Source organism: Balaenoptera borealis (genome assembly GCF_965194805.1).
Source record: "Balaenoptera borealis genome assembly, chromosome: 12".
NCBI classification, from domain to species: Eukaryota; Metazoa; Chordata; class Mammalia; order Artiodactyla; family Balaenopteridae; genus Balaenoptera; species Balaenoptera borealis.
In genome coordinates, this window is record NC_138869.1 from 84,165,372 (window position 1) to 84,191,124 (window position 25,753).

A 25,753-nucleotide genomic window follows, 5' to 3' on the forward strand; every position below is an offset into this window, starting at 1 on the left:
TATGGTTGAAGAGTGCTTGTGTCTATGCCAGTTCCAGACTATTCGAGACTTGATTTGGAGTGGTTTACAAGATCCCTCATTTAAAGCGCCCTCTTGTGTCATTACAATGATGTGCAACTCTTCAATGGATGGCGCCAAGGGACAGAATAGTGAAGGGTTGGTCTTCACCAAAATGGTTCCAGCCATTGAAAGGAGCATATGTGACAGAAATGCTGGCTGGTGGGTAAATGTTGTGGTAGTAGATTGCAGAAGTCTCTTCTGATTGATTGCGTTTTCTCAATAAAATAGGAAAAATGTTAGGCTGAGTGAGGATGGATGAACAAGTATAGGAGATTTGAAGAGAGAAAACTACTAGGTTCCCCTAGGAAGACATTGGGATAATAGACAATGAATATACAGCTAGATCTTTTCATGTCATTAAATACATTCACAACATATTTCTATTGTTTGCTCACAATTCTGTTTTACGGCTTAAATTATGGTTCTATGATTTTTTAAAACTAATTTCCTATTGTTGAACAAGAAAGTTCTTTCCAATTTCTTACTGTTATAAATAAAATGGAACAGTGTCTCTTGCTATGCCATTCCTTAAAAAAAAAAAAATACTTCGTACTGATAGAGCCTGTCTGATGATTACATTTTTTTTTTATTTTAGCGATTTTTAGTGAGTTTGTGGCTCACTGTGATGTTTTAAAATTAATTTATTTATTTATTTATTTTTGGCCGTGTTGGGTCTTCATTGCTGCACACGGGCTTTCTCTAGTTGCGGCAAACGGGGGCTACTCTTTCATTGCCGTGTGCAGGCTTCTTATTGCGGTGGCTTCTCTTGTTGCGGAGCATGGGCTCTAGGCACGTGGGTTTCAGTAGTTGTGGCATGTGGGCTCAGTAGTTGTGGCTGATATGCCCTAGAGTGCAGGCTCAGTAGTTGTGGTGCACGGGCTTAGTTGCTCCGCAGCATGTGGGATCTTCCCAGACCAGGGCTCGAACCCATGTCCCCTGCATTGGCAGGTGGATTCTCAACCACTGCGCCACCAGGGAAGCCCTGATGGTTACATTTTATTATCATCTAGCAAACTCGAAAGCTTTAAAGGCACCCTCACTTACCTTCTAGATGTCATTAAAATGGGGTGGCTGACATTCCCAGTTTACAAGATGTGACTTTGCCTCACTCTGTAGTGAGTAGTAGAGACAAAGTCAGAATGTCAGAGCAGTAAGCGATCTTGGTCCAACTCTATTATCCTACATACAAAAAAAAAGGAGGCTCAAAGAAGTTGTCTGCAGTCCCGCCTCCCCAGCTGCACTAGAAAACCCATAGTTCCCTCGCAGTCTTTGCTCAGCACCCCCTCACCGCATCTTTGCCCATTTTACTCTGTTTCCTGTAGGTTGCATCCCCGTGTAGCCATGACGACTGCCATCCTGGAGCGTCTGAGCACCCTGTCCGTGAGTGGACAGCATCTGCGCCGCCTGCCCAAGATTTTGGAGGATGGGCTGCCCAAGATGCCGGGCACCGTCCCGGAGACCGACGTGCCCCAGCTCTTCCGGGAGCCCTACATCCATGCTGGGTACCGCCCCACCGGCCACGAGTGGCGTTACTACTTCTTCAGCCTCTTTCAGAAACACAACGAGGTGGTCAACGTCTGGACCCACTTGTTGGCGGCTCTGGCCGTCCTCTTGCGGTTCTGGGCCTTTGTGGAGGCCGAGGGCCTGCCGTGGACCTCTGCCCACGCCCTGCCCCTGCTCCTCTACGTCCTGTCCTCCATCACTTACCTCACCTTCAGCCTCCTGGCCCACCTGCTGCAGTCCAAGTCCGAGCTCTCCCACTACACCTTCTACTTTGTGGACTACGTGGGCGTGAGCGTTTACCAGTACGGCAGTGCCTTGGTCCACTTCTTCTACACCTCTGACCAGGCCTGGTACGAGCACTTCTGGCTTTTCTTCCTGCCCGCAGCCGCCTTCTGTGGCTGGTTATCTTGCGCCGGCTGCTGCTACGCTAAGTACCGTTACCGCAGGCCTTACCCAGTCATGAGGAAGATCTGTCAGGTGGTGCCGGCGGGGCTGGCCTTCATCCTGGACATCAGCCCCGTGGCACATCGCGTGGTTCTGTGCCACCTGTCTGGCTGCCAGGAGCAGGCGGTCTGGTACCACTCCCTCCAGATCGTCTTCTTCCTGGTCAGTGCCTACTTCTTCTCCTGCCCGGTTCCGGAGAAGTACTTCCCGGGTTCCTGTGACATCGTGGGCCACGGGCATCAGATCTTCCACGCCTTTCTGTCTGTCTGCACACTGTCCCAGCTGGAGGCCATCCTCCTAGACTACAAGGGGCGACAGGAGGTCTTCCTGCAACGCCACAGCCCCCTGTCCATCTACGTGGCCTGCCTCTCCTTCCTCTTCTTGGTCGCCTGCAGTGCGGCCACTGCAGCCTTCTTGAGGCAAAAAATCAAGGCCAGACTGACCAAGAAAGATTCTTGAGGCTGGCAGGTGGGGCGCGGTGTGGAGCTGGCCTGATAGGATTTGGGGAAAACTTGAATCAACAGTAGGAGTTGACTTTTTGTTTTTTAGAGCAGGCTTTTAAATGAGTACATATTTCCGAGGGTGGCTATGGCTATGGCATTAGGAAGCCAAAGGGTCCAAGAGTTTTGCTGTTATTGTTGTGAATGAAAGTATTCCTTTATCCTCTGGGCTGTAGTCTTACGAGACACAGGAAGGGAAGGGACCTTGGCTAAGATTCATCGGACACTGAATTAAGAACCATCGTCATGCCTGAAAATTTAGTAGAATTCTGACTGTGGCCTCCAGGGGCAAGGCCTGGTCTAAAGGGATAATCCAACCAGACTGGGAAAGTTAGGAGGTGGCTGGACCACACTGTATTGAAGTGAGCATTCTTCTATGATGCTGGTCTTTGGTAATTGGGTACACTGACCCAAGGACCCGATTTCATTTGGATTTCAGATTGTCCAGGGTGGAGAAGTCAGAATCTTCAAGAAGATTCCGTAAAACCCTCAGACATCATGAATTACTCGGTTCGTCTGACTTCTGGTCCCTTCTCTGGCCCACTCTAGCACTGACCCTTTTCTCAGGATGATGTCTTCCTGGCTGTTTTCTCCCAAGTGCTGTTCACTCCCATCTGTACCTTGCATGGTGATAGAGAGGACGATGAAGCAGTCATACTTCCAGGAAATGCTTGGATCCATGTGGACATTCAGGAAACTTACTCTCATATAATACTGATGGAAACAGTAGTAGAAAATACAGTGCCAAGAGCCATCAGGAGGTCCAGCCAGCAAGCATGGATACCGTTTGGTGTCATGGGACCCTTCTGTTTTATACCTGTGCATTGCAGAATTACTTGAGATCTATTAGGGCTGCCTTACATGCCAGAAGGTCTGGAGCTTTTTCCAGAGCATCTTCTCCAGATTTTGACCAGCATGTTCAAAAAGCCCCTGGTAGAGTGAATTGGTTCTAAGAGTCCCACTAGGGATCTGATTATTTCAAGAGGAACTCAAGGTCCAGCCTCTTAAATAGATGCTGCCCCATGAAGGACCCGCATAACTACCCTAGTTCAGGGTCCTCGGGGAGGCAGTTGTACCTCAGCTTAGAGCAGCTTAAATTAATCAAGCCCCAGGACAGGCACATGTGTGCATTCATGGTGGATTGGTCCCCGAAGGCTCCTTTGGGTGAGGATGGTGAACTGGGCACCCTGTAGGCAGAATGTTTTGTTTAGGACATAGTTGCCCAGCAGCTTCTATGGGATGGGGGGGCTTGCGGTTGATGTGTTCTGGCCACGCAGCCCCCCTGAGGACTGCCTTCTGCACTGATCCAGTGAAGGGGGCTGCATTGGAACCCTCCCCAGAGGCTGTATTTCCTATCAGTATAAGGTCTCTGTTTACTAAAAAGGGAGGTGGGTTTTCATTCCAGTTTGATGAACCTCCTCTCTTCCTAGATTACTTTGTTGTCTTCATATCTTTGTTTTCTTCCTTTCTCTTGAGAGATGTGTAGGGATTGTGCCTTATAAATGGAAATGTACGAACTTAATACACTTAATACATGGCCATGTGGAATTTTCAGTTTGGGGTTATAGGCATAAGGAAAAAAGAATTAATTGCCTTCCAACCCATAGATGAAGAAACTTCAGAATACCAGAATTGCTTATCCATCAGAAGACTCTTTCAACCTGTATTTTGGAGGGAAAAATTCAACTGAGGCTTTCCTGTAATCTTTATATCAAGAAATCGTATGTCGGGACTTCCCTGGCAGTCCAGTGGTTAAGACTCTCCGCTTCCACTGCAGGGGGTGCGGGTTCAATCCCTGGCCGGGGAACTGAGATCCTGCATGCCGTGGAGTGGCCAGAAAAAAAAAAAAAAAAAGCAAGCATATGTCTTGTCAGTTATGTTGTTTTCCTAGATGGATTTCTCCTGGGAATCCTCAAATACCTGAACTTCTGTGCTACCCAAGTGTCTTACACGAGCTTCTGGCATCCAGGCCAAATTCACCGCCAATAAAGTTAGCAACACCAAACCGGTTGAACTGATGAACAAGGGAATGGAAAGTTGTTGTCAACCCAGTGCAAGTAGAAGGTCAGTTTAAATGGAGATGAGAAAGTGTCTGAAATGTCTGTAATTATGGATTCAGAGGCTATCTTCTTTTAAAAATTGGAAGGGAGATGTAAGTCAAGCTCTTGCATGTAACCATGGTGGTCATGGTGGGCAGAGATCTTTAGGCCAAATGCAGGTATTTTTTAAGGGAGAAAACACAAGGTACAGCAGTGATCCTCCAACGCCATCCGCAGACCAGTGCCATTCTGCACACACATTGGTCTGTAACAAGATAAGTACAGAGAGTCACTAAACTCTTAGATATGAACATAAAATTTATAACATTTTGATTTTAATTTACCCAAGTATTGGTCCCTCAAGTACTGGAAATTTAAAAAAAAATTTTTCACCAGAGATATTTGAGAAGTGTTGAGGGACTACTTTCTGGTTAGAAATTCCAGTATCTCATGAGAAATAGAGAAACAGGAGATGCAGGCGTTTTTAAATACTCAGACTCTTAAGGGGTTAAATACTCCTTTTAAAACATTTTCATTCAAACGATTGAATCAGTAAGGAAGAGACCTAGTTTGTTTAAAAGGAATAATAAGTATTTGATAAAGGGGATGGTTCTTCTTATTCCACCAAAGCCAAAAGTTGACATCTATTGGAAATTCTCCTGTTACTGATCTCTTTTTTACTAAGGCTTTCAACCTATTAAAATGTAAATGCCTCTGGGGAAAAAAAAAAACATAAACTAAACTATTAGTCATTTATGTCTTGGGAATAAAATGGGTATTGTATGTGGCCCGCTACTCAGGGTAGAGAGAGGGAATAACAGGATGCAGTGAATTGGGGACCTATTTGCCTGTTTGTTTCCCTCTTGCAAGCACTTCCTGACCTATATTTACTAGGGAGCTAATGTTAATACTCTTCAGATGATAGGGTTTCATCTCCCACCTTGGCTGAAAGTACCTCACTCAGTAACTCTATTCTCAGTCCTCTACTGGAAGCTTGAAATAGTAGGCGCTCAAGCCATGGAATGGAGGTAGTTCTTTCCTGCCTCTGTTGCCCACCTGTTCACCAGTTGTACCCTGATGCTTGAAAACATTAGGTTCTTCAGTTGCCACGCTGTACTTTCAAATGGGTCCTCCAGATGGTGCTCATGTCTTACTCAGAGAAGGCATGGCCATTGTCCCCAAGGCCTCCGCCTAATTTTGTTGTTCCTAGGGTTTTGCTTGATTGCTTGGCAAAGAAAAAATAGAACTATTTTCTGTTTATATAAATCTACTTACACAAATGACCATTTAACAGATTTTGTAAATGCATTATTGTGCTCTCAACAGCTACCTTGTGTCTTTGACAAGGCCTATCTTAAAGAAAGGTTTTATCTAGACAAACATTGCCAGAAGGTGATCAGGACACTTCATAGCCACCTAGAAGTAGGAAAGTGTAAAAGCTTTGAAAAAAATCTCCATACCCAAAATCTCAAAATATGCTCCCCCTCCCCCAAATCCCCACTTGTGAGTAGATCAAATTGGGCCCCCTCCCCAAAAGCTATGGAGTTGATTTCTCTAAGGATTTTCAATCTAATTGAATAAATATTTTAATCTCATGGACAACAGTGTTAAATATTCCAAACTTTTGAATTGATAGACTGTATTTTTTGAAACCTAAAAATTATGAACTATACTATTGTTATACCGTAACAGGTACTATGGTTGTGAAATGTGGCACCTATCAACCAAAGGATTCTGTAGCCTTAACTATTAGATTTAAATAGCTGTGGAAAAGGTGATTCTACTATCACCATAACAGGAAGAAAACAGCATTCTCTGGCTAGAGGCTCCACTGATAGAATTATGGATACCCCTCTTGCCCAAATCCTTTTTATCACCAGTAGGGACCCTGGGCAGTTTGCAAATACTTCTGTTGTCACTGCTAATAGTTTAACCACTCTTCAGTTATTGATTTAGCAAGTATTTATGAGCATCTCTTGGTGGCAGACTCCATGTTGGCTCTGGAGATACCACAGTGAGGGTAAAAAACCGGGACCCTCCATGCTAACAGAGGACCAGTGTCTTCCCACCTTGGGCCATGATAGGGGCCCCTCTCCAGGACTTGGTTCCAATCACAGCCTGAGGGCCAGATGGCCTGCCAGACCTACGGGAGGCTGGGACCTGCTTTGGGCCAGCCCCTTTTCAAAAGGATTGAGCTCTCTCCTTTCCCTTCCAGAGGCTGGAAACACTTCCCACTCCAGCAAGGCTGTCACCTTAGAGTCACCTCAACCCTTCTTGATACTCCTGCTGCCTCCCCAGCCCATCTTCCTGCCCTCTAGTTGATTTAATCCAGTCCTGGGGAATCCTTGACAACAGCCAGACTCAGAGAGAAGGCCTATATTTCCACAGGTGGTATAGACTTCCCATAAAGCCCATCCTTTAGGGAAAGGGATGTAGGGTTCCAACCTGAGTGCAGGTTCCTGATTTGGTAAGTTGGAAACAGCATGCTACACCCTGGCTTCCTCCTTTGGAAAAAAAAAAAAAAAAATCCACCTTATCCCTTATGGAATTTTTTTAGAAATATTTAATATAGAAGGAAAATCATTGCATTAAAGAGAAAATTCATTTAGATATTAACTTTGGGAGCATATCTACCTAAGGTAAGGGCACTTCTTACCAACATGATTCTCATAGGAAATTATGCACTGTACTTTAGACTCTAGGAGGCCTTGGCCAATTCAACGGCTCAAGAATAACAGCTCAGATTATATAGAGCACTATGCTTCCCCAAATATTTCCACAACCATTTGCGTTCCTAAAGAGTCATGTGAGGTAAAACCAAAAAGAGCTCCATTAAACCAGAAAACACACTAAGAAAGTAGAATGATTGCTTCAAAGTCACACAACTAGGAATGTTTAAACTCAAAGTCCTTTTTCCTTCAGATAAATTCAGGGCCCAGCTAATTCGAAACATCAACACCAAATATTTGCAGAGCCCTTTGCAGTGTGTAAAGCACTTTTTAACGTATTGTGTATACTTTACCTAATCTCATTTTAATTTTTGTTCCTAAATACCTCATGAATAGCCAGGGTCATATCATTTCTTTGGGGGTTAAGGAGTATATCGTGAATGTCCTTGGATATCAAATAAAGGATTCTCTGCATCTCATGGTCTCCTCAGAAGCCAGAAAGTTCCATCGGCTGTAGGCCCTCAGTGGCCTAGATTTTAAAGTCAAATCTCACTCTCCGGTCATGGCTCCTTGAAAATACCTTTGAATCCTGGGAAGAGAAACCAAGTATTGATAATCTTGCCAAGATGATACAACCCCGCCCTCTGCTCTTTCACTGGGATTGTCAATTCTTCAAACGATTGGCTCTCCCAGGGATTCTGACAAGTGACAATGACTTTAAAAATGTTTCTCTGCCTCATAAAAGAGTTTTGCACACATTAGTAGGAAGGCCCCCTCAAAAGTCATTGGTTATTTCTCATTCCCAAGTAATAAAGGCTTATTAAAGAAAATGCTAAAAAATAGAGAAAAAAGATAATTCATGGACACATCACTAAAATGAGTCCTTTCAGAGTAAGAATAAGGCCATGTCAAAATGTTGTCAATAAGTAAATTAGCAGTGTGATATAAAGCTTCTTGAAAAGCCAGAAGTTAGGAATTTTTAGGCAACCTAATGCTTTGATTCTGTAAAGTACAAAAAAAAATCAACAGTCTGGCTCAGTTTACAGTCACATGACACTCCCTTCTGACATTTACGTAGGTAATTTGCTGGTGCTGTGGCTGGGACACTGGCTTATGAAACAAAGCCAATGATACATTATCTCGCGTTGAAAGGACTCTGTGTGAATCCAGCCCCACACTCCACAAACACTGAGCCACAGGTGCCAGTCCCTGTTCTAGGCACCAGGGATACAGCCATGGACAAAACAAATCCCAGCCCTGACAGAGCCTTACCCTCAGCAGTGGGGGGGCTAGGGCAAGACAAACAACAAATGAGGACTTCCCTGGCGGTCCCGTGGTTAGGACTCTGTGCCTTCACTGCGAAGGGGCACGGGTTCAATCCCTGGTGGGGGAACTAAGATCCCACAAGCTGCGTGGCCAAAAAAAAAAAAAAGACAAACCAAATAAATACATCAGAGAGTTAAGGTGTTAGAAGGTGTTGGTGCCAAGGAGAAACAGAAAGCAAGGAAGGAGAGGCCAGAGGGATGGAGTGAGTGTGCAACTTTAACCAGGACCAGGGGAGACTACAGAAAGAGTTGTGTGTGTGTTTTTCTCTCCCCGGGGCAGAGGAAAGAATTGCAAGGGCCCTGAGGCCAGAGCCTGCCTGAACCGAGAGGGGTCGAGAGGGGTCGAGGAGTCAGAGATGAGGACAGATTGTGAGATCCTTGTAAGGAGTCAGGCTTTTACTGTGACTTCAGGATGGGGAATGCTGGGGAAGAATCCTGCCCAAGAAAATTGCAGGGTAGCCATTTATCTATGTGGACTAATTACTAATTAATTGCACATGACCTTTGCTGGCAGAACGTAGAGCAAATTCTGTTGCCTGCCATCTACACGAAACCAGGTTATCATTTAAGTTATTCTACTTGTGGGCTTAGCCCTATAGGTTGCATTCCTGTGGACACACTCTCGTGCTCACAGGATTCTTCCCAAATTCTCAGAGCATTTTTTAAGCTCACAGGATGCTGACCTCCACATCCCAGACAGGCTTTGAATGTTTCCTTAAGTCCTCCTGACCCTGGTTTGTGCTCTGGGTAATCCTCCAGGCAGAAATGCAGTGAAACATCCAGGGCAGAATCTGCAAACCAGGAACAATAACAACTTGAACAGTGTACATTATTTAGTGCTCACTCCTTGCCAAGTCCTTCACTGAGCTGTTTGCTTAGATTCTTTCCTTTAACCCTCATGTAATCCTCGGGAGGTAGGTACTGTGATTGCTCCCACTTTATAAATGAGGAAACTGGTAGATTAAATAAATTTCCCCCAAACTACCTGCTATTAAGTAATAGAATCTCACAGAAACTCAGACCTTTACCAATTGGGTGAACTGGAAAAAGTGTAGAATTGAAAGGGAAACGTAATGAGGATTTTTTTTTTTTTTTTTGGCTCTGATAAACGAAATAAACTGAAAGAGGCAGTTTTTGTTTCATTTCTAGACACTTTGGCCAAGAAAATTCCCTAGGCGGTGACTGTTGATGTGATACCAATGGTGAGATTCTTAAATATACTTTGTGCTGGACTCCAACGCACACCTGGTCACATTAGTCTCAGAGGCCGTCACATTAGTCTCAGAGGCCGTCACATTAGTCTCAGAGGCCATCACGTTAGTCTCAGAGGCCATCACGTTAGTCTCAGAGGCCATCTGTAACCATCCGGATGACCTCCAAGGACCCCAGGCAGCTCGAAGAACCACCGACTCTCCTCACATCATTTCCCTATGCTTCTCCCATGAAGCCTTCTTTGCCTTCAGAACCTGTTAAAAATATCCTAGTCCTCAAAGTCAATCAGAACACGATTCCAGTTAAAACAATTTCTTAAAAGCAACTTAATAGCAACATGCAAAACATCTCCATTCAGTGTATTTTCTTTTTCCAACAAGAACAAATTAGTTCAGAGTCTAACTAATTTTGCTGCTGGGGGGAGAAACAGCACAAAGTTTGCGCTCAATCACTCCAAGTGGCAATCGTCTTAATTGTTACGATTTCTACCACTTCCCCTGAGCAGGGAACTGTGGGTTCTATGCAAACTTGCCCACCCTCCCCGTGGGCTCCCGAAATTTCTCACCAGAGTGGGAGCTCACTGCCCTGGGGAAGGGTCGCTCTCCACCCATGACAGATTAAGGCGTATGTCATTCCCCCAGGGTTCTGCGTGTGTTTGGGTGGGAGTTCCTCCTTCGTCACTCTGTCTGCATGTCACAGACCATCACAAGCATCAGCAGAGAACCTTCCTGCAGTGCCCAGACCCACCTGGACAGGTTGGCAGTCTGGTCCTTTTACACTGTGGTCCCCAGGGGTTCTCAGCCTATGCAGGAAACCCCACTGCTCCACTCACTGTTTTTACTTTTTTTTTTTTTAAATTGAAGTATAGTTGATTTACAATGTTGTGTTAGTTTCAGGTGTACAGCAAAGTGATTCAGTCATATATATACATATATCCACTCTTTTAGATTCTTTTCCCATATAGGCCATTACAGAGTATTGAGTAGAGTTCCCTGTGTTATACAGTAGGTCCTTATTAGTTATCTATTTTATATAGAGTAGTGTGTATATGTCAATCCCAATCCCAATTTATCCCTCCCCTCATTTTTTACTTCTTGATTCACATCTGTTATGTCGTGAATTACATCCCCCCCACAAAGATATGTTGATGTCCTAACCCCCAGGATCTCAGAAAGTGACCTTCTTTGGAAATGGCAGCTGCAGATGTAAGGAGGTGATACTGGAGTAGGGTGGCCCCTTAGTCCAAGGTGACCGATGTCCTTATAGGGAGAGAGACACGGAGAAAAGGTGAGGACGCACAGCCCCGTGACAGCACAGACACACATGGGGAGAACAGTGGTGACAACAGAGGCCGAGGCTGGAGTTATGCAGGCAGGGAGGGTCAAGGGTGGATGGGAACAGCCAGAGGCCAGGAGGGAGGGTGTGACCCTGCTGGGACCGTGATGTCCAACTTCTGGCCTCCAGAATTGTTAGAGCAGAACTTTCTGCTGTTTAAGCCCCTCCGTTGTGCTACTATGTGATGTCTGCCCTAGGAAATTAACACCCGGTTCAAGGCCGTTCTCAGTTTTTACTTCTATCAGCTGATACGATCTGGCTGCTCAGTGGCCCTGGGCTCAGCAGGCTCAGGGGAAGAAGAGAACATGGAGACCCCATTGTCCCCACCCACACTCCATTAAAGGGAGAAATGGGATTTGTGGTCTCATGGGTGAACTCAGTGGAAATACTCCTGGGAACCTTATCACTCGTGTGATGCAGTAGCACCTCTGTGGTAGGAGGTTAAATACAGAGAAGAAATTCCAAAAGGCCAGTTTCAGTACTCCACCCAGTGAAGCAGGGGCTCCTGGGCCGCCTTGGCAACTTCCCTCCCGGGTCCTTGCCTCCTCTCAGCTCCCACAGCGACCCGTCCACCTGCGTGCCTTCACCCTCGGCTGCAGAGGCTGCAAAGCCACAGTCTGCTCTCCATCCCAGTGGTGACGGAAAGGAGGTGGTGACCACAGGAACAGGGCAAAGGTCGGGGCGCTGTGGGAAGCTCCGGTCCCCAGCCTCCTCCACAGCGCACGGGAGGAGGCTGGTGCTTTTCTGTAACCCAAACCGCAAAGAGAGTTTGGAGTCCCACCCCCTAAAGGGATCTGGGGTGCGTGTGTGTGTGTCTGTGTATCTGTGTGTGTCTCTGTGTATCTGTGTTTCTGTGTCTGTGTGTGTCTGTGTGTATCTGTGTGTTTCTGTGTCTGTGTGTGTGTCTGTGTGTTTGTCTCTGTGTATCTGTGTGTGTCTGTGTGTGTGTGTCTGTACGTTTCTGTGTCTGTGTGTATCTGTGTGTGTCTGTGTGTGTGTCTGTATGTTTCTGTGTCTGTGTATATCTGTGTATGTGTGCGTGTCTGTGTGTATCTGTGTGTGTGTGTCTGCGTGTCTGTGTGTATCTGTGTGTGTCTGTGTGTTTGTCTCTGTGTATCTGTGTGTGTCTGTGTGTGTGTCTGTATGTCTGTGTGTATCTGTGTGTCTATGTATCTGTGTGTGTGTGTGTATCTGTGTGTGTCTGTGTCTGTGTGTGTGTCTGTATCTGTGTGTGTGTGTATCTGTGTGTGTGTGTCTGCGTGTCTGTGTGTATCTGTGTGTGTCTGTGTGTTTGTCTCTGTGTGTCTATGTATCTGTGTGTGTGTCTGCATGTCTGTGTGTATCTGTGTGTCTATGTATCTGTGTGTGTGTGTGTGTGTGTCTGTGTCTGTGTGTATCTGTGTGTGTGTGTGTATCTGTGTGTGTGTGTGTGTCTGCATGTCTGTGTGTATCTGTGAGTGTGTCTGTGTGTATCTGTGTGTTTCTGTGTCTGTGTGTATCTGTGTGTGTGTGTGTCTGCGTGTCTGTGTGTATCTGTGTGTATCTGTGTATATCTTTGTGTGTCTGCGTGTGTGTGTATCTGTGTGTGTCTGTGTATCTGTGTGTGTGTGTGTCTGTGTGTATCTGTGTGTTTCTGTGTCTGTGTGTATCTGTGTGTGTCTGTGTCTGTGTGTCTGTGTCTGCGTGTCTGTGTGTATCTGTGTGTGTATGTCTGTGTGTGTGTGTGTGTCTGTCTCTGTGAGATGTTTAGAGAGAGTTTGGAGGGTACAAGAGTAAAGAGGAAAGACATAAGTCACATGTGCCAAACCTTCTAAATGTTACACAGGCTTTAAAATGCCTAACACACTTGCCCCCTTCCCTGTCTTCCTTTTACCTTCCTGTCTTTAGTTGATCATCCACAATTTTTCCAAGTCCGCAGTCACTCTCCAAACAGTCCATTCAGAAGAGTCCCCTAGACCACGCTAATGGCAAACAGTCACTGGGTACTTCCTATGTGCCAGGCACCATGCTTCATGCTTGCATATACTAACTCATTTAATGCTCATAACAACCTTATGAGTTGCAAATAATTATTATTATATGTTTATAGTAAGGAAAGGTTAAGACACTCCCACAGGTCACAGATCTGGTAAGTGATAGAATCAGGGCCTGTACCCAGGCCATCTGGCTCCAGAGTCCGTACTTTTTTTTTTTAAACTTTTTTATTATAGAAAATTTCAATATATACAAAAGTAGACAGAAATGTTTAATGAAGTGTTTAGTCATGTCAACAAGGGTCAACTCACAGCCAATCTGGTGTCATCTACCCTCACTTACTTGCTCCTTCTCATATTATTCTGAAACAAATTCCAGACATCTTATCCTTTTCTCCATGATACACACTTGGGTATGTATCTCTAAAAGTTTTTAGAGAAGATGAAGACATTCTTGCAAAACCGTCATACCGATCATGCCTAAAAAATTGAAGAACAATTTCTTAACGTTCTCACATTCGAATTCTCAGCGGTCTCATAAAGGGCATTGTTATTTTTAAAGTGTATTTGTTTGAATCAGGATCTCAACAGGGCCCACAAGTTGCAGTTGGACGACTTATTTGTCTCTTTTAAACTATTGGTTTCCCTTCCACTTTACTCTTTGTCCCCCTCCCTGCAATTCATTTGTTGGCAAAAAAGGGTCATCTGTCCTGAAGAGCTTCCTACAGTCAGTACTCTCTACCTACACGTCGTTCCGCCTCTGGGGAGCTATGATACGGACTCCTTCTGTATCGTATTTCAGAGAGGGAACAGTTCTAGACCCTAGACCCACTGGGGCTCCATAAAATCATAAAATCATAATTAAAATTTATACCTGTGAGTATGCACATTTGGGGAAGACAGGACCCATAGCTTTCACTAGGTTTTAAAAACGATTAATGATTATTAATTCTGGTCCAGGCTTTTCATTTTAGAGATGAAGAAACCAGAAACACAGGTAGGTAAGTTGTCCAAGCTCACACAAATATTCAGGACACAGTGAGGACATGAATGTAGCCCTCAGGACTCCCAAATGGGCATTTCACTTTCTGTTCCGTGCTGCATGCATTCTGTTCCATGCCGCATATGTGAGAGGAGAGAAGGGTGAGTGGATTGAGATGTTCAGTGGGAGAGGAGGAATCAGAGGCATTTCCCCATGTTCAAGGTTGCCATTTACCTGGATCAATGGATTTGTGCCCTGTCCACACTTGGAATCTAAACCTATAACCAATATTACTGCCATATCACTCTAACACTTCTATTTCTCCATCCTGTGAAGAACCTGATTAAGGCACAGATGTCTTACAAGCTGGATGCTAAGATCAATGATCCCTCATGTGCTGAAGGAAGAATATCCTTCCCAGCTGTGTGAGGACTGAGGTTGAGTATAGAAAGAAAGAAAGAAATACCCGATTAGTAACCAGTCATTAACCCATGGTTTCTTAATCTCTTTTGATCTGGGGATTTCTCATCAGTAAAATGAGGGACTGGGTTGTGTTAATCATTTTCCAAGTTTTTTGACTCTGACCGCACTAATACCCACGATACCAATGCGTATGTTTGTATACATCTTAAAATACTTTTTCACTGAATTATTCTTGCCCATTCAACATGGGATGCCTCCTGATCATTTATACTCTATTTCTTTTTTTTAAAAAATTCTAGCTGTTGTCACAAGCATTAAGATGGTTTTAAGACCTAGTAATGGGGATCCACTGGCTATTTGAAAAATACTTTACCAGGTGATTTTCAAGTCATTTATTCATTTACTTGGTCAGTCATTTTACAACTGTTTATTGAGTATTTAAGAGGTGTTAGACACTGTGGAGGAAGCTGAGAAAATGGCACTGAACAAAACAAAGCACTTATCCTGTGCTTACATCCTATGGAATCTCTAATTCTGTGAGGTCATGTTTGATAGGATTTTTCAGAGGGAAGGGAATTCTGAGTAAATCAGGTAAAGTCATAGAATGGGTTTGACTTAGAGGAAAAAGCATCAGAAACACAAGTTTTTTCAACCCCCTGGCAGGAGCCCACTGCAAAACTAAAACAGTCTAAACCCAAACAGTGTGATTTTTGTGTCAAATGAAGATTTCCTGTGGGTCCTAAATCTGTTCCAGAATCCGCTTGGAAATCAGGGCTTCTCTCACCTTTCTCCGTACCTTGCAAAGATCAAAGTGGTTGACCGGCACGCTTTTCAGATAATGGATTCCAGAGACCACGGAGTGATAGAAATGAAGGGTAGAGAGCATCTGACTGAGGGACACGCCCCTGCAAGGTGTCATCTCCATAGTCACTCACTAGCCACACCCCCAGTACTTCCAAACCTGCAGGTGGGTCATTGAGTTTGCTTTTCAGAAACCTTGCTGTACCGTTTTTGTCCAGCAGAGGGTAGTAACGCACCACAATCACTGCAGAAAGGCCCGCCCGCGCGCGCACGCAACCTGCTTGATATCTGTCCTGTGATGTTAGGTACTGAAGAATAAGGATGTCCCAGGATTTTAAACAAATTCTAGGTAAAGCCAGCTCCGGGAAAAATGCTGAAAAAGGAGACTTTTATTTTAGGTGGCTGCTTGCAGCCTCTGCCTTCCGACCCCTCCCATCAGGAGTCCCTGGGAGACGTCATCCAGCCCCAGCGAGGCCCTCTTTCAGGTCTGGCCTCCTGGCAGTCTGATCTTCCCATTTTTTCCATTCCCCAAGCTTTGTAGCACCCTCTAAGGTCATGCAACGTCCCTGTGGCCTTCTGAGTCCAGGCTTTTTGTACAGCCTTCCAAACATCGCACTTTCTACTTCAGCTGCTGGGGGTGGTCAGGCTCCCGCCCTCTCCTATATATTCCACAGGTGGGAAGTGGTGAGTGCAGGTTGATGGAGAGTGCAATCCATGCTGAGTCATCCTGATTGGGAGAAATAGGCTGTCAACTCTTAATCACACGCACCCTTCTCAGGGTTCAAGGGGTTTTCTGACGCCCTTTTCCCCCCCTTCTTCACAGACCTGTACCTGCGCTTTTTAGCACTGATGCAGCATGGCCTGGCTTCCCCACCTCAGAGGTGATGGCATTTTTACAAGGTCATAGGCCAAGAGAAATTTCCTTCACCTTACATTTCTAGGTCCGAAAGTAGTTAAAACACTCTGTTAACCATTTAACTAGTGTGCTCTTCTGGGAAAGAAAGGCATTTGAGCAGAGGGCACTCCTCCAACAGAAACAGATGCCACAAAGAACAATAGATTTAGGCATGATTCACCTTTTCCAAGCCCCACTGGCTCCTTCCCTATCCAGCCCAGGGAATACAGACCCAAGTGCAACCCTTCAGTTAGTCCAGGAGGGCTCTTCTGAGTGTATCCTAATGCCATGGATTTACTTTTATTAAGAGAAAGGGCAGGAAGGGATCATATAACTGGGAAGCGTTTAAGGTTACCATGAAGAGTCAGCAAGGATTACAGTTCCCAGTGATTCTGAGGTTGAACTTGCCATTTTGAAATATTCTCCCAGTGGCTGGCTTCTGTTGAATGAAAAAAAAAAAAAAGCACAACCTCAAAGGTGAGAGTTATGTTTTATTCGGTGGACTTTCTGAGGACTCCAGCCAGGAAGACAGCCTCTCAGATAGCTCCGAGGGACTGCTCCAAAGAGGTAGGGGAGGAGCCCGAGTACATAGGAGTTTCTGCAACAAAAACCAGATAGTTGGAACATCAAAAGATTACTGCTAGTCACAAAACGCAGACATCTCAAGTTAATGAATTTAGTGCTTTTCTTTGTATCGGAAGGTGCCAGAGTCTGGGCTCACTGAACTCATTCCTTTGATATGCACCTTAGCTATTTGTGCCAGTAGCCTGCTTTTCTCCATCCTGAATTCCCGCAGGGTGCACAGTTGTGGGGAGATGCAGTGGCTGCTGACTCGATGGTTGGTGACATCCGTTATTTACTGATATGGCAGGTGACATGCTTTGGCCACACTTCCCTTCTAGGTCAGTGGCTAAGATATAATGCAATGGACAGATACTTTTAAGGTCTTCAGTATCTTCAACAATGCATTGATTTTTTAAAAAAAAATGTATTAAACACCTACATTAAGGTACTACACCAGTAGAAATTTAAAAAAAAATTGTAAAGGTGAAAAAAAGAGAGGGGACAAAAATGGGAACTAGAAGTAGTTGGGGAGAGGAAATGTTATTAGAAAAGAAACTCGGGGCTTCCCCGGTGGTGCGGTGGTTAAGAATCCGCCTGCCAATGCAGGGGACGTGGGTTCGAGCCCTGGTCTGGGAAGATCCCACATGCCGCGGAGCAGCTAAGCCCGTGTGCCACAACTGCTGAGCCTGCGCTCTAGAGCCCGCGGGCCACAACTACTGAGCCCACGTGCCACAACTACTGAAGCCCACGTGCCTAGAGCCCGTGCTCCGCAGCAAGAGAAGTCACCGAAATAAGCTCACGCACCACAATGAAGAGTAGCCCCTGCTCACCGCAGCTAGAGAAAGCCCGCACGCAGCAACGAAGTCCCAATGCAGCCAAAAATAAAATAAATTAATTAAAAAAAAAAAAAAGGAAAGAAACTCTTTGGGCAGGGTGTGGAGACAGCCACCAATAACTGCTTCAGGTGCCACTAGTGGATTGATGTCCTGGGCCCCATGAGGTTTACACCTATTAGTGAAACCCAGCAGGGTGATTTGCTTGGACAAGCAGCAGTAAAACTAAAGTTGCTGTCTGTATTGGCAGTAAACTACCCCATGACATGGATGCCTTCTGATTGAGGTCTGTTACTCTATCATGTTCCTAAACTGGCTCATTATCAGAAACAGCTGTTACAAAAATCAGATGCCTGAAACCCATTTCAGACCCGATGAATCCAATGTCTGGGCAGCTGGGTTTTGTTTGCTTTTTTTCTTTTTAAGCTCCTCAGTGCTGCTGGATAGCTTGTTTTTTCTTTCCTGAAAATGTTTCAGGAATAGGATTACATTTCTTTTAAGGGATAGTAATTTAAACAAGTTTTGTAAAAAGAGTACCTATGATTTTGATAATATGTCACCACACTTATTTGCTTTTTTCTTATAACTTAGTTTTCTCTTTGAAGGAGATGCGTTTCCCCTCTTGGTTCTGATCTTTTCATTGCAGCTGCAAGTACGTATATACTAGAGACATGGAGAATTGACACGAGCGCCCTGTAGCTCTTCAATCAACAAATATTGAGTGTCCTGCGGTGAATGTGTAAGACCCAAAGGCCCGGCCAACAACTGGGAGGGTGCAGAACTGCAGAAATTGACAGTAGAATAAAGAAAGGTAAAGTGGAAAAAAACCAGAATGCTGTAGTGGGAGGATTAGGGTCCAGACGGTTGCATTTGTTCATTGAACATCCTTGAGCAACAGAGTTATAACCACGAATAATCCGCAGCCCCTGGCCCCAGGGAAGCACGGGTCCGAGAGAGGTAACACTTTCAACCGGAACCAACCATTGACACTTCAGCGCGAACTGGGACAAGAGCCCTTTTCCCACAGGTGGGAGAAGAGAGAGCGGGCGGAGCGCGGTGAGGACTGCGGTGGAACGAAGGAAGGACCGCCCCTTCCCCTGTAACTGATCTAAGGGCCCGCCCCGACCCTGGACCTCACGGCGAAAACCATCGCGTCATCACAACAGCCTCCTCCCGCCCCTCCCACCCGCTCTCACGTCGCCGCGGCCCAAGAAGGGAGGGGCGGGGCCAGCTCGCTGCGGCCACACTCCCGCGACAGCGCCTAGTCCCGCGGGCGGCGCACGCGCAGACCCGGCACGCCTGCGCCTCAGGCCCGGCCCCTCTTCCGTGAGCGCTCGGGATGTTTGGCGTTACCAAGGAGCTGCTGGGGCCCTTGAGAACGCCGCTGGTCTCCGCGGCAACCCGGGAGGACCAAACCCGACCGAGGTGGCCGCGGCGAGAGCGGCTGCGATGATGTCCAACCCAGTGCATGGCCTGCCCTTTCTCCCGGGCACGTCCTTTAAGGACTCCACGGTGAGCACTTCTCTGCCCAACCCCCTGTCCCCACCCTCGGGCGGCCTCGGAGGGCTCGCAGCTGCTCGAAAGATTGCGTCTCCTTTCTCGTCCGCGCGAGTTTGTCCTCTTTCCCTTCAAACCCGTCCCTTTGCCCCAACCCTGTTCTCTTTTCTCCCTCACCCAGCCTCACCCTCCCTGTCCCATTTTGCCCTCCGCCCATCCCTCTCTAGTTTTTCCACTCCACCCTGGCATTGTGTTGGCCTCCCAGCGTTCTTACTTGCTGCTCTCCTCCTCTAGATCACTGATTTACCCACCTTGCTCCCGAGCTCTCCCTCGGTCCTCTCCCTAGCTCATTCTCCCACCCCGTACCCCTCTCTGACCAGCTCCATCCTTAAACCCTACCCCCTAGTCTGGGCCCTTTCCCGGACTCAGCCTCTCTACACCTTCATCCTTATTTCCACAGCCCCATCCCACCCACTCTCCCCAGGCCTGTCTTCCCCGCCCGCGTTCTTCCTCTTCTGAATCCTAGACCCAGTAATCGCTCCCACTCCCAGCTGCATTTCCTGTGTTATTTACCGCTTCCACCCATTGGCTTCTTTCTGCCAGGTCCTTTACTGCAGTCTTCTCCCTTCTCATTTATGCGTCTACCGCACCTCATCCCTTTTCTACAGTCTAGTCCCACCTTCACCCTGTTCTTGTTTAACCTTCTTTCCCAGTTGTTCTTTCTCCAAAAGTTAGACTTTCAACACTTGGCCGTCTTCCTCCCAAACCATCCTCAGGTGCTTTGTAGGAGATAATTCCACATAAATTCCCTCCACTACAGTTGATTCGTTGCTGTTTTTTCTTCTCCTAGCCCTTTTCTTTTCGCTTTAACATTTTTATAAAAGATTCCTGTTTAGATTTTGTTTCGCTCTTCCCCTACTTTGTGTTTTTAGTTGCATCCTCTAGACAAAATTGAAGAGAAAAAAAAAATAGGCTTGTGGTTTTTTTTCTTTGACATAGTTTAGCCCTTGACAAAATTATTATTTAATTCTGAAATTTCAGGGTTACTGAAATATATGTTGGAATATCAACATTAAGATTCAGTAGGCTGATAGGCTGATTATCAGAGATGAAACAATAATAATTTATATGTATGTAGTTTAATAATTTAAACTGTAAGTTCCTCTCCCTGATCATGAAGGTCAGATAAAATACATAGTCAGTTTATTTTCTTTGGGAGAATGAATTGAAATTGAATGTTTGGTGAGGGAATTTGGATTCTGAATCTCTTCTTCATAGTTATTCCTGCATTAAGACAAAGCATTGTAGATTTTTTGCTTCAGTGGGCTTTTCAGTTTTATGAAACTTAAAAATGTTGTAGGCACGTTCTTGCCCTGTGCAGGAACAGCTTACCATTTGCTGTTGGTGAGTGTGGGTTACCCATGGGGCAGGGTTGATTTGATTTGGGATTACAGAGGTGTGGGTTGGAGGTGCCAGGCTCTGAGAACATATATTGCCGTACTACAAGTAAGATGAACTGTGCATTGGACATATTTCAGATTTTAAATACATTGGCCAAGTGTCAGCCAATTTGCCTTATTTTGATATGTGAAAAACATGGTCACTGTCTTCAGCCCTGAAAGACTAGGTATGTGTAACTCTCAAGACCTTCAGAAGATGAACCACAGGGACTAAGGTGGGGAGCCTGAGGTGGCCTTGCCTGGGGTGCCCTTGAAGTCCACTGATAAAGGTCGTATAGCTGAGTGATGGTAGAGATGTCTGTCTCAAACGGGAAAAGCAAATGAAGCAGCTGATGTTGCTTCTGTCTTTAAAGGTGGGAGAAGAGGAGCTTGAAGTTACACAGGTTACCCAGTGATGAAGTCAACTCAGCCCATTTTGTTCTGTGTCATTTGTGTTATGTCCTGTCAACTGATAGGTGACCCTGAATGTACAACCCATAAAGTTCACAGTCCATAACTCTTAGCAAAAGAAGTTTACTCTATTGCACCTTTTACGTTAGTACAGATCCTGAGAGATGGTAGGTTGGGCTGCAAAGAAATTAGGTAGGTAAGTCAGTAATTTTTTTCATAAAAAACATTTTATGATTTATGTGTGTGCATATATGTATGTGTATAAATATGACTTTGAAAGCAACATTGCAAAGAACAGAAAAAGGAATAAATTTCCATCAAATTAACATAATCTCTAATTTTCCTTTCCACTTTTTTCCAACTTTATTGAGATATAATTGACGTATAAATTTAAAGTGTATAACTTGTTGATTTGATATGCTTGTATTTTGCAAAATGATCACCACCATAGCATTAGCTAACACCTCCATCCAGTCATATAATTACCATTTCTTTTTTGTGATGAGAACATTTAAGATCTACTCTCTTAACAACTTTCAAGTATATAATACACCATTGTTAGCTATAATCATCATGCTGTACATTAGATCCTCAGAATGATTTCATTTTATAACTGAATAAACTGGAAGTTTGTATCCTTTTACCACTCTCTCCCCATTTCTTCTACGTCCACCCCCTGGTAACCACCACTCTACTCTCTGTTTCTGTGAGTTTGGATTTTTTAGATTCCACATATAAATGATATCATGCATACAGTATTTGTCTTTCTCTTGCTGATGTTTTTCACTTGACATAATGCCCTCAAGTTTCATCCAAGTTGTCAGAAATGGTAGGATTTCCTTCTTTCTCATGGCTGCATACTATTTCATTGTATATACATGTATAAATATGTATATACACATTCATACACACATATAGGTCATATCTTTATCCATTGGTTGAAACAGATTGTTTCCATATCTTGGCTATTATGAATAATGCTGTATTGAACAAGGGGGTGCAGGTATCTCTTCAAGATCCTGTTTTCATTACCTTTGGATGTATACCCAGAAATGAGATTGCTGGATTGTATGGTAGTTCTGTTTTTAATTTTTTGAGGAACCTCCACACTGTTTTCCATAATGGCTGTACCAATTTACATTCCCACAAGGGTTCCCTTTTTTTCTCCATATCCTTTTCAACAGTTGTTAGCTCTTGTCTTTTTGATGATAACCATCCTAGCAGGTGTGAGATATTATCTAATTGTGGTTTTAATTTGCATTTCCTTGATGATTAGTGATGTCAAGCACCTTTTCACATACCTCTTGGCCATTTGTATGTCTTCTTTTGGAAAAATATCTATTCAGTTCCTCTACCCATTTTTTTTTTCCTATGCCTATTTTTTAACCAGACTTTGTTTGTTTATTTGGATTGTTTTTGTTTTGCTATTGGGTTGTATGAGTTCTTTATATATTGGATATTAACCCCGTATTAGATACATGATTTGCACATTTTCCTCCCATTCTGTAGGTTGCCTTTTCATTTTGTTGATGGTTTCTTTTGCTGTGCAGAAGCTTTTTAGTTTAATGTAGTCCCACTTATTTATTTATTTTTGCTTTTGTTTCTTATGATTTTGTTGTCAGATCCAAAAAATCATTGCCTAGAACAATGTCAAGGAGCTTTCCCATGTTTTCTTCTAGGAGTTTTACAGTTTCAGGTCTTATGTTTAAGTCTGATCCATTTTGAGTTAATTTTTGTGAGTGGTGTAAGATAGGGATCCAATTTCATTCTTCTGCATGTGGTTATCCAGTTTTCCCAACACCATTTATTGAAGAGACTATCCTTTTGTCATTGTGTATTCTTGGCTTTCTTGTCAAAGATTAGTTGACTGTATATGTGAGGGTTCATTTCTGGACTTTCCATTCTGTTCCATTGGTCTATGTGTCTATTTTTCTGCCAATACATACTGTTTTGATTACTGCAGTTTTGTAGTATAGTTTGAAATCAGGATGCCCCCAACTTTGTTGTTCTTTCTCAGGATTGCTTGGCTATTAAGAGTCTTTTGTGGCTCCATAAAAATTTTAGGATTTTTTTTTTCTATTTTTGTGAAAAATGCCATTGGAATTTTGATACTGATTGCATTGACTCTTAGATGGCTTTGGGTAGTATGGACATTTTAGTAGTATTAATTCTTCCAAAACATGAATATGGGTTTCTTTTCATTTATTTGTGTTATCTTCAGTTTCTTTCATCAAAATCTTGTAGTTTTCAGTGTACAGGCCTTTCACCTGCTTGGTTAAATTTATCCCTAAGTATTTTATTGTTTCTGATGCTATCATAAATGAGATTGTTTTCTTAATATCTCTTTCAGGTAGTTCACTGTTGGTGTGTAGAAACACAACTGATTTTTGTATGTTGATTTCTGTATCCTGGAATTTTACTGAATTTGTTGACTCGTTCTAACGGTTTTTTGATGGAGTCGTTAAGGTTTATAAGAATAAGATCATATCATCTGCAAACAAAGACAGTTTTACTTCTTCCTTTCCTATTTGGATGCCATTTATTTCTTTTTCTTGCCTGATTGCTCTGGCCAGGACTTCCAGTACTGTGTTGAAGGTAGTGGTGAGAGTAGGCATTCTTGTCTTGTTCCTGATCTTAGAGGAAAAGCTTTCAACCTTTCACCTTTGAGTATGATGTTAGTTGTAGGTTTGTCATCTATGGACTTTATTGTGTTGAGGTATGTTCCTTCTATACCCAATTTTTTGAGCATTTTTGTCATGAAAGGATATTGTATTTTGCCAAATGAATTTTCTGCATCTGTTGAGATGATCATGTGATTTTTATCTTTCATTCTGTTGATGTGATGTATCACATTTATTTGCACATGTTAAACCATCCTTGCATCTCAGAAATCAGTCCCACTTGACCATGGTGTATGACTCTTTTAATGTGCTGTTGAATTTGGTTTGCTGCTATTTGGTTGAGGATTTTTACATCTGTGTTCATCAGAGATATTGGTCTGTAATTTTCTTGTAGTTTCCTTATCTGACTTTGGTATCAGGGTAATGCTAGTCTTATAAAATGAGTTTGGGAGTGTTCCCTCCTCTTCAGTTTTTTGGAAACATTTGAGAAGGACTGGCATTAATTCTGCTTTAAATGTTTGGTAGAATTCACCAGTGAAACCATCTGGTCCCAAGCTTTTCTCTATTAGGAGGTTTTTGATTACTGATTCAGTTTCCTTACTTGTTATTGGTCTGTTCAGATTTTCTATTTCTTCATGATTCAATTTTGGTAGGTTGTACATTTCAAGGAATTTATTGATTTCTTCTAGGTTATCCAGTTTGTTGGCATGTAATTATTCATAGTAGACTCTCATGCTCCTTTGTATTTCTATACTATCAGTTATAATGTCTCCCTTTTCATTTCTGATTTTATTTGAGTCCTCTCTCTTTTTTCTTTTTTTTTTCTCTCTTTTTTCTTAATCAGTTAGCTAAAGGTTTGTCAATTTTGTTTGTCTTTTCAAAAAAACAGTTCTTAGTTTCTTTGATGATTTCTATCATTTTTCTAGTGTCTATTTCATTTATTTCTGCTCTGATCTTTATTAATTCCTTTCTTCTGCTGACTTTGGGCTTAGTTCTTCTTTTTCTGGTTTCTTGAGGTATAAAGTGAAGTGGTTTATTTGAGATCTTATTTCTCAATGCAGGCATATATCATTATAAACTTAAACCTGCTTTTGCAGCATCCTGTAGATTTTCATTTTTGTGCTTCCATTTTCATCTGTTCAAGATTTTTTAAATTTCCCTTTGATTTCTTTGACTCATTGGTTGTTCAGGAGTGTGTTTTTTAATTTTCACATATTTGTGAATTTTCCAGCTTTCCTCCACTTATTGATTTCTAGTTTCATGCCATTGTGATTGGAAAAGACACTTGGTATGATTTCAATCTTCTTAAATTGCTGAGACTTATTTTGTGGCCTATCATATGATCTATACTGGAGAATGTTTTGCACATGCTTGAGAATAAAGAGTGCTGCTGTTGAATGGATTGTTCTGTATGTGTCTGTTAGGTCTATTTGATGTAAAGTATGGTTCAAGTGCAGTGTTTTCCTTGTTGATTTTTTTTATCTGGCTGATCTGTCCATTGTTGAGAGTGGGGTATTGAAGTCCGTTGCTATAATTGTTTTGTTGTCTATTTTGCCCTTCAGATCAACAGTATTTGATCACATAAAAATCTACCCTTTTACTCCCTGCCCCTTATTTTTTTGATGTCACGATTTACATCTTTTTGTATTGTGTATCCATTAACAAATTGTTGAAGCTAGGGTTAAGTGTCTTTATACTAGAGTTAAGTAGATAACACATCACCATGTTACAGTATTAGGGTGTCTCCGTTTACCTTTACCAGTGTGTTGTATAGTTTCATGTTACTAATAAACACCTTTTTGTTTCAGCTCAAAGAACTCTTTTCAGCATTTCATGTAAGGCAAACTTAGTGGTGATGAAGTCCTGTAGCTTATACTTATTAGGAAAAGTCTCTATCTTGCCTTCATTTCTGAAGGACAACTTTTCTGGGTAAAGTACTCTTGGTTGGCAGTTTTTTTCTTCATCACTTTCTAGAGGCCTAAGCTGGCTGCCCGTGTGGTTCCTGGGCTCTGCTGGGGACAGGGGAGAGGAGGGAGCCAGGAGGGACTCAGGTGGTGGCCTGGGCAACCCTGAATGCCTGTGGGACAAAAGCTGGTGAAGTCTGCGGGGGCTACATGGCAGCTGCAGCAATGCTGGCTGTTGGCTGTGGGTCAAAATCTGCTGTTTGTCTGCCAAGCAGGTCTCTGTGACCCACAGTGGCTCCCACTGAGTGGGTGCTGCCAGTAGC

At 43.7% G+C, this 25,753-nt stretch overlaps 2 protein-coding genes across 9 annotated transcripts in view; both read left to right on the top strand.

The window, feature by feature from the left end:
• Positions 1–7,689, top strand: part of PAQR8 (progestin and adipoQ receptor family member 8) — a 104,229-nt gene extending 96,540 nt beyond the window's left edge. For all 5 annotated transcript variants that reach the window (XM_082346273.1, XM_082346277.1, XM_082346276.1 and 2 more), the window contains one exon: positions 1,383–7,689. In XM_082346273.1, coding sequence (XP_082202399.1) covers positions 1,402–2,466 — 1,065 coding nt within the window. In that variant the 5' untranslated portion in view covers positions 1,383–1,401 and the 3' untranslated portion in view covers positions 2,467–7,689. The remainder of the gene's footprint in view (positions 1–1,382) is intronic.
• Positions 7,690–18,834: 11,145 nt separating this feature from the next.
• Positions 18,835–25,753, top strand: part of EFHC1 (EF-hand domain containing 1) — a 59,853-nt gene continuing 52,934 nt past the window's right edge. For 2 of the 4 annotated variants that reach the window (XM_082346251.1, XM_082346252.1), the window contains exon 1: positions 18,835–19,070. In XM_082346251.1, coding sequence (XP_082202377.1) covers positions 19,008–19,070 — 63 coding nt within the window. In that variant the 5' untranslated portion in view covers positions 18,835–19,007. The remainder of the gene's footprint in view (positions 19,071–25,753) is intronic. The other 2 variants (XM_082346254.1, XM_082346253.1) reach the window with 1 other exon arrangement.